Raw genomic sequence first — 12,301 nt, 5'->3', positions numbered from 1 at the left:
CGGTCATATATCACTTAAAGGGGACTTAGTCTTCAGAATTTTCTCAGTAAACCTTAATGACGTCAATCGACGAGAATGCGATAGTTTGTAAGGCCGGGAAGAATTCCGTCAATCATTCCTCTGCTCCGTCGCAAAATTGCACAGTCCAAAAATGCAACCAACAGTGCACAAAAATATGATAGAAATTTGATTGATATATGGGAGCAGACAGATGCTGATAAATGTTTTAACCCTCGGGTTGTGTTGCGGTCAAACTGAACACATTTAAAACTTATCTATCATAAATATGTGTTCTTTCATCTGACATTCTCCACACTATTCATCTGAACACATAAAATTAATGATCACCAGTTTCATTGAATTTTACACGTTTTAATCTTATTTTTTTTTTTTTTTTTTTTTTTTTTTTACATCTGTTGCCAGCCGTAGGGCACGAATGAGTGAGACTATAACAAAGAAGGAAAAGCATCAAATGGGCTTAATTCGACAAAACACTGATGAAGGGAGGTGCCCACTTGACAAGGTCAATGATATACCTCTGTTGGCACTCTCTGGTTGATGTGGTGGTTTGGGGAGGAGATTAAACTGCCTGGTCTTGAGTCATGGAGATGTATGATGACAATCCTAGATGTCTTTCTCTGTGGCCTCACGGTAAAGTCGGTTGGACTGGGTCCTTGTGTACAGTCGTAATATGCACATGGGGTATAACAGATCCTGTGTATGTTGAGCAAATTAGGTGACCATCTATGCTTTGGAATTGTTTTATAATGGTGCGTCCAAAACTGAGAGGAGAGCTTCATTAAGAAGTTGTCCTAAACACAACCCAAGGGTTAAGATTCGCCCTTCTATAATGACTCTTCACTGAGTGCTCCTGAAGACCATTGCGCTGTCACGGAGACTGACGATACGGGGTGTGACTCAGGGGAAGATCAATCTGTTAGCCAGGCACAGAGGCAGTGTGGAATTTGGGTCCTTGGAAATCTGCACTTACCGCTGATGGTAATGCCCAGCTCCACTCCTCGCTTCTTGGGCAGCTTCACATGAAACGTACCACTGCTGGGGACGACGGACTCTGGAGGAAGGGGTCATTCACACATTATTGTGTTACTTAACATTATTATGGGTGATTTTGTACATGACACACCATTGAAATCCTACACATAAATGTGTCCCTTCGACTATCATCTCTGTATTATGCAAGTCAAGTTAAAATACCAAAAATCAAAAGTGCCAAAGTTCTTCATTTTGGCTCCACTGTGGTGGGATGATCTCCCTACTTCACTCAGAACTGCTGAATCCTTCTCAACATTCAAGAAGGGTTACTTCACTAATCCATAAACTTACACTATGCCACTTGTCACAAATACCTCTGTATTTCCTATAACTTTAGATGCTGCTGCTCATGTAATGTTACCACTAATACCCCATGTTTTTAAAATTTGCACAAATTCTTTATTTACACACACACACACACATTTTCAGAACCGCTTGTCCCATACGGGGTCACAGGGAACCGGAGCCTACCCGGTAACACAGGGCGTAAGGCCGGAGGGGGAGGGGACACACCCAGGACGGGACGCCAGTCCGTTGCAAGGCACCCCAAGCGGGACTCGAACCCCAGACCGACTGGAGAGCAGGACTGTGGTTCAACCCACTGCGCCACCGCACCCCTTCTTTATTTACATTTACATTTTACATTTATTCATTTAGCAGACACTTTTCTCCAAAGCGACTTACAACGGATACTATGTAGTGTTACTAGCCAACACATCTTATTCACCAAGGTGATTTACACTACTAGATACACAACTTACACTGGATCACTCATCCATACATCAGTGGAACACACACACTCCCTGTGTCACTCACACACCATGGGGGAACCTGAATAGCCTGTCTTTGGACTGCAGGAGGAAACCCACGCAGACACAGGGAGAACATGCAAACTTTATACATCTACCTATGCAATATATGCTTCTTTTTTTTTTTTCAAAAAAAAAAAAAAACATTGACATCAGACAAACTGACTGTACTTTGATATGTACATCTTTCTGTCTGGTGAAATGAAGTTTTGTTTGTCTGGGTTGTAAGTTGCTTTGATGAAAGCAACCATGGAAACAGTGAAGTTTTTTTTCTTTTTTTTAATTCTGACATCTCAATATAAGCATTAGAGGGAATTTGTCATACCGAAAAAATTCACTGGCAAGTGAAAATGTATGCTGGCTCCATGACAAGCCTCTGGTGCCAGCAGTTCTCCATCAGATTTCTAAACAAATTAAAGCCCTATCTCTCTGCCAGATGCACAAGCACTTGATCTAGGTGAATCACTTCTATATCATTCATGTACAACTTCTGAAATCTATAAATCTGGTTTCCAAAAAATCTTCTGACTTGAGAAACACCCGTAAAGTGATCTCATGAGTCCCATTCTTTACCGCACACTTTTTTTTTTTAACTGAATCAAGACCTTAGTGCAGCACTATATTTAAGTGACCCTGGTGAGAGAAAAGATAATGTAGAGAATTGTGATTACAGATATAATTTTCTCATGTTTACTGTTTACGAAGAGAGGAAAAGGGAAATAAAATGCACAACCTGCTACATCAAACTCTATCTCCAGGGTGACCTTGTTAGCTAAAGCAGCATCTCGCAGCAGCTGATTTGCCTCCTCCAGTGTTCCGTCTTCCGTGGGGATGCTGTTTATGGAGAGCAGTCTGTCTCCCACCTGGAGCAACCCACACCTGTCAAAACAAGTTTCAGCATTTACATTTGTTCATTTAGTTGACGCTACTCTTCAAAGTGACTTACAGTGCTAAGCTCCTTACAATTATTTATGCATTTATACAGCCAGGTAACTTTCACAGGAGCATTTTGCTCAAGGGTACTACAGCAGGTGGTAGGATTCGAACCTGTAGCCTGTGGGTTAAAAAAAGGGGAGTAGCTGGTAGCATAGTGGTTAAAGCTTCTGCCTTTAGAACCAAGGTTAGAGGTTCAAATCCTTCTTCTAGCTGTAGTACCTGTGAGCAAGCTACCAATTGCTTTACTAAAACTACCCAGCTGTGTAAATGGAGAGGTAATTGTAGGTAAATTAACACTATAAGGTGCTTTAGAGGAAAGAATAAATGTAAAAGGTGGCAGTTCTCATCACTATGCTGACCCTGTGTGAAATCTTACCAAGTGGTATAGGCATTTACTACACCATACATTCTATTGAAGTAGCTCCTGTGAAATGCTTAAAACAAAGGTACAACGAGAAGGCATCCGCTGTCCACCTGTCATTTTTCTAAATTTCAGGACTGTAAAAACAACAGTACAAAAGAAATGCTGCTACACCCAAGATGAAATCTTATATGGTGTAACTCTGTGCAATACACAAGTAAATTTTACCAATATTTCACGAAACTGAAAAATTAATAACTATGCATGCAATGCCATTGACATCTCTCCTCAATCTCTCCTTCAGCCCTTTACTGAAGACCTCCCTGAACAAGTGTGAAGTGTGAGAGGAATACTGACACTATTTTCAATTAAATCCATGAGTTAGCATAGCTTTGCCTTCCATCTCATAATTAATGAAGTAAAGTATGCAACCCACCATGATGATTAGATTACTTTCTGCATGTTAATTGAAGATTAATGCAAGCACACAGATGTTACTGTATTTTTCAGTTTTATTCGTAGCTTTAATAACTGATGGTGAAAATAGCATGCAGTACCATAACTCAATGAGCCAACATCTAATCATGGCTTCAAGGATTTTTCTAAATAACATGAACCCAGGCTACACCCATTTGCGAAAACTTCGATGAATTCTATTATCTGTAAGTATTAAATGCAAAAGTTACACTGATGTACTGTAGCAAGCTATACTGAGTGTGAGTTCAATGCACAGTCGGCAGGAAAAGGAGAACTTGTGTCGCGCTGCAATTGGGACCTATAGCTGACTCAGACATAAGTGGACAGGAGCAGCTATAATAGTGGCAAATGGAATCTACTGGAGGAGCCCGAAGGCCCGAAATGGGGTCAGGACACTCGGCGACAGCTGCGATGCACAGATAGGATTTAATCGGTGGAGTTCACCGAACAACTCACAGACTCGCTGAAGAGACGCTCTTGTTTGAATAGATGAATAACCAACATGGCAGTACAAGGAGGCTGAAATTACTGATAACTCAGTGAGCACCGCTCTATGGCCAATGCACTGCGATTATAGGTCTTGTCCACATGCAAAAACATTTAAATCATTCGCAACGATTCCATGTCAGATTCTCGAACTAAAACAATGTGACTGAGAGGTCCGGTCTTGGCACTTTTCCCTTCTTGCTGTCATCCGCCGGCAAACAGCTGCCTCGCTTGGGGCATTCAGTAGCTGATTCACCAGAGGAGCCTCGGGGCAGGACCGGCCGGGTGGGTGGCTGGAGCGGAGAATTGACCATGTGATGGACGCGTGGCTCCCGGAGTGCAGCCAGAGGGTGCTGAACTCTGGATTCCATTAGCCACCCGCTGACCGATTGCTAATTATCAGCTCCCTGCACACAGTATAAATCAATAGGCTCCTGCTCTAGAACAAACCTGTTCTGCATGTCCTGCATAAATGGAAACTAATAAACGGAAGGTAATGCTAAATTCACAGCGATGCGGCGTGCTGAAATGAAGAGAACGCACTTCCTAACCCCAGTGCATAACTTGACCGTGATATCTTTTTAACGTGTGCTTCGCTGCCTCACCAAGGTCTCCCAGACCGGAAGAGGTAGACAAGGACGACGTCCTCCGAGACTGAAGTTCACACCCTGGATATGTTGCACTAATGGGAAATTAAATGAGCAGGCAAAGATGGTAATAAGCTCTGCAGTCTGAAGGCACACTTTTGCAAACAAGATATTGACGTGTCTCAACTCTCGGTGTGTTCAAAGTTAAATCCCAACGTTAGGTATCGCTGAGAAGAGTAAGTTCTTCCGTCTTCATCCCAGCTGAGTCTCGACCCAGATAAGCAGGTAACATCAATTCTCATGCAGCCAAACTAACTAGCGAAGGACTTCAAGCCAGCTATGTAGGAAATTACTTTTTCATTTCAAGATCTTGACAGCCTAGTTGTTTCAAGAAGGATCAGTGCATTGTACCACCTGTAATTTAAGAGGACCGATTTGGAGGAAAGATGGCCTGATTTGGGAAAATCTCAGCATGTCTTTAGCAAACTCACTCTCACTGATGTCTGCAACAACTGGAAATGTTATGTGTGGCCTGAAAGCAAAGCTACCCATGAGGCTTTTCTTGTCAAATGAATATGAAATGACTTCATATCAGCTATATAAATGAACTGCAACAACAACAAATACCAAGCCGAAGTAATCTTCAGTGTTGCTTATTCACCAGAGCACCAGATTATGAGCTGCTTTCTGACCACATAAACCTTTGAATCCCAATACCTGCTTAAAACAACGTAAAACGGTTTAGCAGTCAGTAAACGGAAGGCAGCGTAATTTGTGTCCTAGGTCACACATTTCACAAGAGAGGTCAAGCGTGGCGAGGCAAACCGCAAGGACAAAAACATGACACGTTCGTTCAGTACAGTCAGATGAACTCAGTTCCTGTGTCGCATGGCATCTGAGTCACCGCTGCTTTAGGTGCGAGGTCAACCGCTGTTGAAGGTAAACATCCTGCAGCCTTTCCCTGTTGGATCGGGACCTGTCACAGCTGCGAAAAGACCACCTCCTGCAAGCTGGGGGCAATTTTAGAGCAATATTTCCCTTGTGATGAACTAACGGTTAAGGACTGGACTCGTGACCGAAAGGTTGCTGGTTCCAGGAAAGGCACTGCTGCCGTACTCGTGAGTGAAACCTGAGGGGCTCCGGTGTATTAGGATGTAGTCTGAATGTGTAAAGCTTGGATGTACATGTACAGGCAGCCTGATACATGCACAAAAGAATCAACTGAGCAACTGTGTGATGAGCAGTGAAATAGCCTCAGCAAACGAGGCACGGTTCTGCCCAGGTGTCAGACACACTGTGGAGGGAGAGCGGAGCTCCAGGTGAGCGTGCGTCACACGGTGCCACCTACTTCTCGGCAGAGCTGTCCGGCTCGATGAAGCGGATGAGCGGGGGTGCAGAGAGGGTCTCCGTGGCGAAGATTCCTCCCTGCAGCTGAACGCCGAAGCCGTTGAGAGGGTCGCCCCTTAGCGTGATCTCGCTGGTCTCTGTGTGCACGATCTGACCTCCTGGGCCCACAGTGCTCGACGCCAGTGAAACTGCGGGTGCGCAGAAGTGGTGAGAAGATATAGGACACAAGTAACAGATGCAAGAATTATAGAGATTCATAAACTGTTATATGGTTTATACGTTGTTGAAGCTCATGTCTTGAATGCAGTTCTCAGCTGAAGTTCTGCATGGAAAAAACAATCATCTTCTAATTTTCCAATTAAAAGGTTAGAATTTGATGTGCTAATTATGACAAAGCAGCTTAATAATGGCCTCAATAATTGCTTCAAGCAAAAGACAACTGCAATATTATGAAAATTACCATCATTATTCCAATAAATCCATGTCTAGTGTATTAGTGCAAAACATTTACAGACTGTTAAGCTAGATATTTACACCTTAGCATCTTTCCTCTAGATATTATGCATAATGATAACACCTGAAGGGCAAGAACTGTATTAGGGAGAAACAAAATATCCCATTTTTATGAAAAACACCATACAAAGTAATAAAAGTATAACACCTCCATTGTTGGTTATGACTGCACTAGCCAGCCTTACACTACTGGAAACTGTGATTAGAGTTTTGTAATTTTCACTCATCATTCTGTACAGAAGCAATACGACTGGCAAGGCTGTATAATTCTGGAAAAACACTACAAGTGAGAAAACAAAGTGAGAACCATGTTAGGCAGCGTATATCCTGGATGAAGACATTTTGTTAATTTTGCTCATGGATGTTTATGATAAAAAAGAAATAAAGTGTACTTCCAATGACCTTCACTCTACAAATCATGTGGAGACTTTGTCAGTGGAGGTGCTGGAGAACTTCATTAACAAATACTTGATCTCTACTCCTTCTGTAGTAATCTTGAGCAAGGTACTTATGCAGATCTGCTCTAGTAAAAATACCCTGCTGAATGAATGGGGAAACAACAACAATAATAATAATGATGATACATTTCTGGTGCAACATTAAATTTGCCTTAATCAAGGGTCCTGAACAGCTGAGACTGTCCGTGTGACTGGAAGTAGGAAGTATATACAATAGTTGGCTTTGCTTCATAATTAATCTGCATGCTTTGTAGAGTAGGAGACATAGAAGGCAGAAAAAAAATTCCTTGTGTGAAAGTAAAATGTGCGCCAAGCCTGGAAAAAAAGGCCACTGTACTGAATAATAAGACCACCAATATGAAAAACGAATATATATTATCATTTGCTTTTTTGTTGTATGGGACTAGATTTTAACAAATGTGTAAAAAAATTATTTGTACGCTCTGCACCAACCCTATAGTGGATGTTTTAGTTATGCTTGGCAATATACTGATCTATGGAATAAAGTGTCATACATTCCATTTTGAACATCAAATGGAGAAATAAGGTGTGTGTGTGTGTGTGTGTGTGTGTGTGTGTGTGTGTGTGTGTGTGTGTTAGACAAATGTTGACTACTAACGCGAGCTCTTGTGCTCCTTCTTCCTCTGCCTCCTCTTCAGCATGGAGTTCCTCGGGCTCATTGGGGGAACAGGCCGGGGCAACGTGCTGGAGTTCTGGCTGGTGAATCCCGAAGTGTTGGTGGAACCAGGAGAGAAGTTTGTGGACACCAGAGCTGTGGAAAGAGAAGGCCACGGTGCCCCACTTCCACACTCCACTCTTAAAGTAAACACAGCGGTCAGACTAAATGCTCATTCTGATGTTATGGTCAGTGTGATTTATAAACATGACTGCTTCTTATAATTCAAATAGACCACACAGCTCCTGGAATGGCCCTGTTATTTCTGCATCTTAAGGAAACACACACTTGTGTTACATACTGAGTTGAGCCCTGCTCTACCTGCTCTACAGTGACAGAGCGAAAAACACAGCACGCTGATGGAAGGGTAAAAATTCTCGGCCGTGCAAACAGAAGGAAAGGCTGCTGACATTTGGAGTAGTCCTGGCTGCTGGGTGGGTTGCTCGAGGAGGTCCATGTGGTGGTCTTGCAGTGAGCTGGGAGCTGGGTGTGGCAGTAGTTCACGCATGGGTCCCAGCAGTGGGAATTGTCACTCTTTTGTATTTTCACTAGAAAGAAGGAAATAATCAGTGTTATAAATACATATACATTTGCATATTTTGCTTTTACAGTATTTTAGCTGAATTTGTCTACATTTGATTCATGTTTCTGCCTTAGGGAAGCATATGGCATAGTAGAGTCATTGCATTCCCACAGAAGGACCCACATTTGAGTCCCTTTCCTGCTTTAGTACCCTTGGGCAAGGTATTGACCCTGAATTGGTCGAGTAAAAATGACCCAGATGTACGTATCGGTAAATCAAAGTAAGTAGCTTGCATTTCGCGTCTTCAGAAGCCTAATGAAACTAATGAACGTTGCCTTGGTCAGATGCAGCTAAATGAAGTGTAGACGCTCTATGGATCATAATGGATTGCAAACTTAATCAAAACATGTATATTTCACTGCATATTAGATATGTTTCTAATTATTTAATTATTGGGGGACAACTGATAGCATGGTGGTTAGAATCTCACCTTCTGCTGCAGTACCCTTGAACAAGGTATTTAATTGCTTAAAGCCTTAATTGCTCCAGTTAAATTACCCAGATGGATAAAATGGTAAATACTTGCAGGTACCTTAACGCTGTAAGTTACTAAGGAGAAAAGTGCTCCCGAAATAAAATAAAAATGTAACGTAAATTTAATAAAAATATGGACTAATTATAGTGATGTATTTGAAAGCTGTTCAGAACAGAGCTAAGACAGCAACATCACCCCTCATCATTAGGTTTTAAACTGCACACAGTAACAAGAGGTACTGTGGCTGTGCCTTAAAATTGAAATAGCTCCAATCCTGATTAAGTTTTTATTGAAATGGAATATCATGCCTCATACACTGAGAAACTGAGGTAATTCATAGCAATAAGTAGATTGTGGGACTGCAAATTAGCTTAGTTGAGGGCCATAGTATTTAAAAGGAATCACACACATTAATAATCCCAGTGTGAAACATCTCGCCTTAAACTGAATCTCTTTGTGGCTCCTTGTTGCCATTTTCTCTCATCACATTAGAATAATAATACCTCTGATTGAAAAAGAAATGCTCATGTGAAGTGATGTGGGAACTCATTTTTGCTTGGCTAATGAAGTGTTCCTTGCCAATGGCACCCTTTAATGGCGTGCAGACTATGAGCAAGGTAAAGTCTGTCTAATTCACTCATGGCTCGAACTGCGAATGTGAAATGCTTCTCCCCGGGGTATGTTCAAGAAAAACAATGGTACTTGCTAGCCGCGAAGTGATGGGACCATCAGAGAGCTCCAATTTTATATGCAAAAAATCTTTCCTATTATTTTGTTTATTTAATCACAACTAACTTGAATTTTAACCCACTTTGTCTAGGTGGGTATTTCAATGGCGTTGCGGTTACCTTTTTCCTTTGCTCACGGGTACCATAGAGCAGAGCCATCTTACCACAACACATGCATTCATTCATTTAGCAAATACTTTTCTCCAAAGCAGCATACAGTTTTTCTCAGTATTTGTCCAATGACTTCAGTCCAAGGTGAATTGCAATGGTAGATGTGCCATACTAAATTACCTATTATTCAACAGGGAAGTTAAACACAAACACAGGCACACTAAGGATAGTCTCCAGTTCACCTGAAACACGTTTTGCACTGTGTGAGGAAACCAGGGCACTTGAAGGAAACTCATGCAAACTCCACACAGAGAGAGCTACATTCAAACCCATGTTAGAACCCATGGTCCAGGAGCAGCTGACAGAGGCTACCACCCTGAAAGCTGAAAGTTGCTTGTTCTAATCCCCCTCTTTGGGATTAACCTTAATTACTCCAGTAAACACACACACACACACACTGTCTGAAACCGCTTGTCCCAAGCAGGGCTGCAGCGAGCCGGAGCATAACCCGGCAACACAGGTTGGAGGACTGGAGGGGGAGGGGACTCACCCAGGGTGGGACGCCAGCCCGTCACAAGGCACCCCAAGCGGGACTTGAACCCCAGACCCACCAGAGAGCAGGACCGCACCCCCCTCCAGTAAAAACATTGTGCTGTCTATATGTTTAAATAACTAGAACTTCTTTTTAAGATTCTGCCCTTGAAGTCTGGGTCCTTAACTAAAATTGTTTCTGCTACAACATGATACATATGTTCCTGTAAAATCTTGCATCATGGAAAACTAAGTAATAAAAATCACAAGGCTTATGGGAAAACCAGGGTTGGGGCAGACCACTCAGAACGTAAGCAAATTCACAACCAAAGGACCACCAACTTTAATAAAAATCTTAAAAAGTCAGCAACAGTTTAAAAACGTGTTAAATACACGATAAGCAAAGAAATACTACGGAAAGCACCCGACATTTTATCGCCCATACTCTTCCTTGGGCACATTCTTGATACCTTGCTGATAATAAAATAATAAAGACCAAAAAATTGAAAAAAGATTTTGTGAAGGTAGCGGGAAAATCGAGGAGAAACTCGCAATCTGCACTTCCGAAACATGAATGTGGGAGAGCTGCTCGTCGTGTGTACTCCTCCACGGGTGCGTTAGTCCAAGTTCAATTCTGATTTACTCAGTGCCTAAAAAGGTAGACATGTTGGGCAAATAATCACGTAGTGTCGCGTTATAGCGACACGGTCTCGCTATTTCCCAGTCGCTTATTCGCTTCGCGTTCCGAAAACTGACTGTAGACACTACGTGACACAAAAGTGCTCCTGAGGTGGCACCGGGAGAGTGTTGTGATTTAATAAACGCAATCGACATCTGACCCCTACAGCCTCAGCCTCGCTGATGCCTAAATAGTCAAAGAAATGCATTCTGGTACATTGTGTGCAGCTGCTTAAGTTTGCAGCGATGGGAGATCCGAGACACCGGAGCAGAGCTTGGCCTGGCTTTGCAGAGCGAGAGATGCTGTTTCACACCATGCCGTGAACTTTGAAGTGTTTCTCTCATCCTCCACCAGCCTCTTCAGCCACTCCTTAAGGAGACAGGTGATGTAAAGCGGAGCGTGACCAATATCGATGTTTAATTCGGGGAACGGACGGGTTAGTGTTCCCCACCAGCTCTGCGCTCACAAGGCAAGTGTTCAAAGAGGAGTTCAAATTTTAGTTGGGGGGGAACTGTAATTATGCTAACAGAGGGGACCCCCTCTTATTTAATCTGCACTTTTAAGCCTAAACGCTACTAAGCGGCCTTAAGGAAGGCTGGAATGATCTTTGCCTGCTCAACTTGACACTTTACTTTTTCGTAGTTTTTCCAAAAAGTAGACAGGTGTGGAAGAAAAAAAAAAAAAAAAAATCCACTGTCACTGAAATCTTGAGCCACCAGGTTAGCTGTTCAAATCGTTGCAGATGAGAACCAAAATGCGAGGAGAAACACGAGAGAACAGTACCTCGTCTCTCCACCACATTTAAAACGGTAAATCCTCACTTCTCACAGCTTATACTAAGCTCATCTAGTGCGGCTCTCTGGGAAACGCAACTCTTATCTTTATTGAGGGAGAAAAGTTTCCGAAACGATGACACTGAAGTGTGCTATAAAAACTGATGTGACAGCTCAAAGCTTAAATCCCGTAAGGAGATTAGAATGCTCACTTTTTAAGGCAACATCAAACATTTATAAAGTATTAATCATACCAGGAGGTGTGGACATATTTACAGCTTATGAGGAGTCCTTTAATTGTTTACAGGGGACAGAAAAGACACTGAACAAGAATCACTCGTACATTTCTCTCAGACACCATGTAGATGTTGCATGGAGGTAAACCTCACCAGGTGGACCGTAGGGCGTGTGCTCCTGGGTGTGCCGTTATTTGTATGTCACGCCCCCAGGATCAAGCCAAGCGAGCGCACCTGCAGCTTGTTGACCCGGCACGGTATAAAGAGAGCTCCGTGACCTGCAGATTCTTGCAAACCCCTCCTTGTGTGGATTGTGCAGGATCAGCGTTTACTCCTTGCCTTCGTCCCTGTTTCGTGTTCTGATCTCCTCGCTTCTGACCCTCGCGTGTTCGCTTGATTACCGAGTCCCGCTTCGCCCGATTACCGACGTCTGCGCCTAGAACGTCTATCTCAGTGAACTCGACCTGAAATAAAGCCGACCC

General features: G+C 42.8%; 1 protein-coding gene across 1 annotated transcript in view; it reads right to left on the bottom strand.

Moving 5' to 3' along the window:
* grip2b (glutamate receptor interacting protein 2b) overlaps positions 1-12,301 on the bottom strand; it is a 124,715-nt gene that overhangs the window by 16,580 nt on the left and 95,834 nt on the right. Inside the window, exons 10-14 of the mRNA XM_018746863.2 lie at positions 8,114-8,251; positions 7,647-7,799; positions 6,058-6,244; positions 2,596-2,741; positions 992-1,072 (exon numbers count right to left, since the gene is read on the bottom strand). Coding sequence (XP_018602379.1) covers positions 992-1,072; positions 2,596-2,741; positions 6,058-6,244; positions 7,647-7,799; positions 8,114-8,251 — 705 coding nt within the window. The remainder of the gene's footprint in view (positions 1-991; positions 1,073-2,595; positions 2,742-6,057; positions 6,245-7,646; positions 7,800-8,113; positions 8,252-12,301) is intronic.

The sequence above is a fragment of the Scleropages formosus genome, chromosome 22, assembly GCF_900964775.1.
Source record: "Scleropages formosus chromosome 22, fSclFor1.1, whole genome shotgun sequence".
Lineage (NCBI taxonomy): Eukaryota > Metazoa > Chordata > Actinopteri > Osteoglossiformes > Osteoglossidae > Scleropages > Scleropages formosus.
Note: the sequence above shows the minus strand (reverse complement) of the source record. Positions and strands in the feature narration are given on the sequence as shown.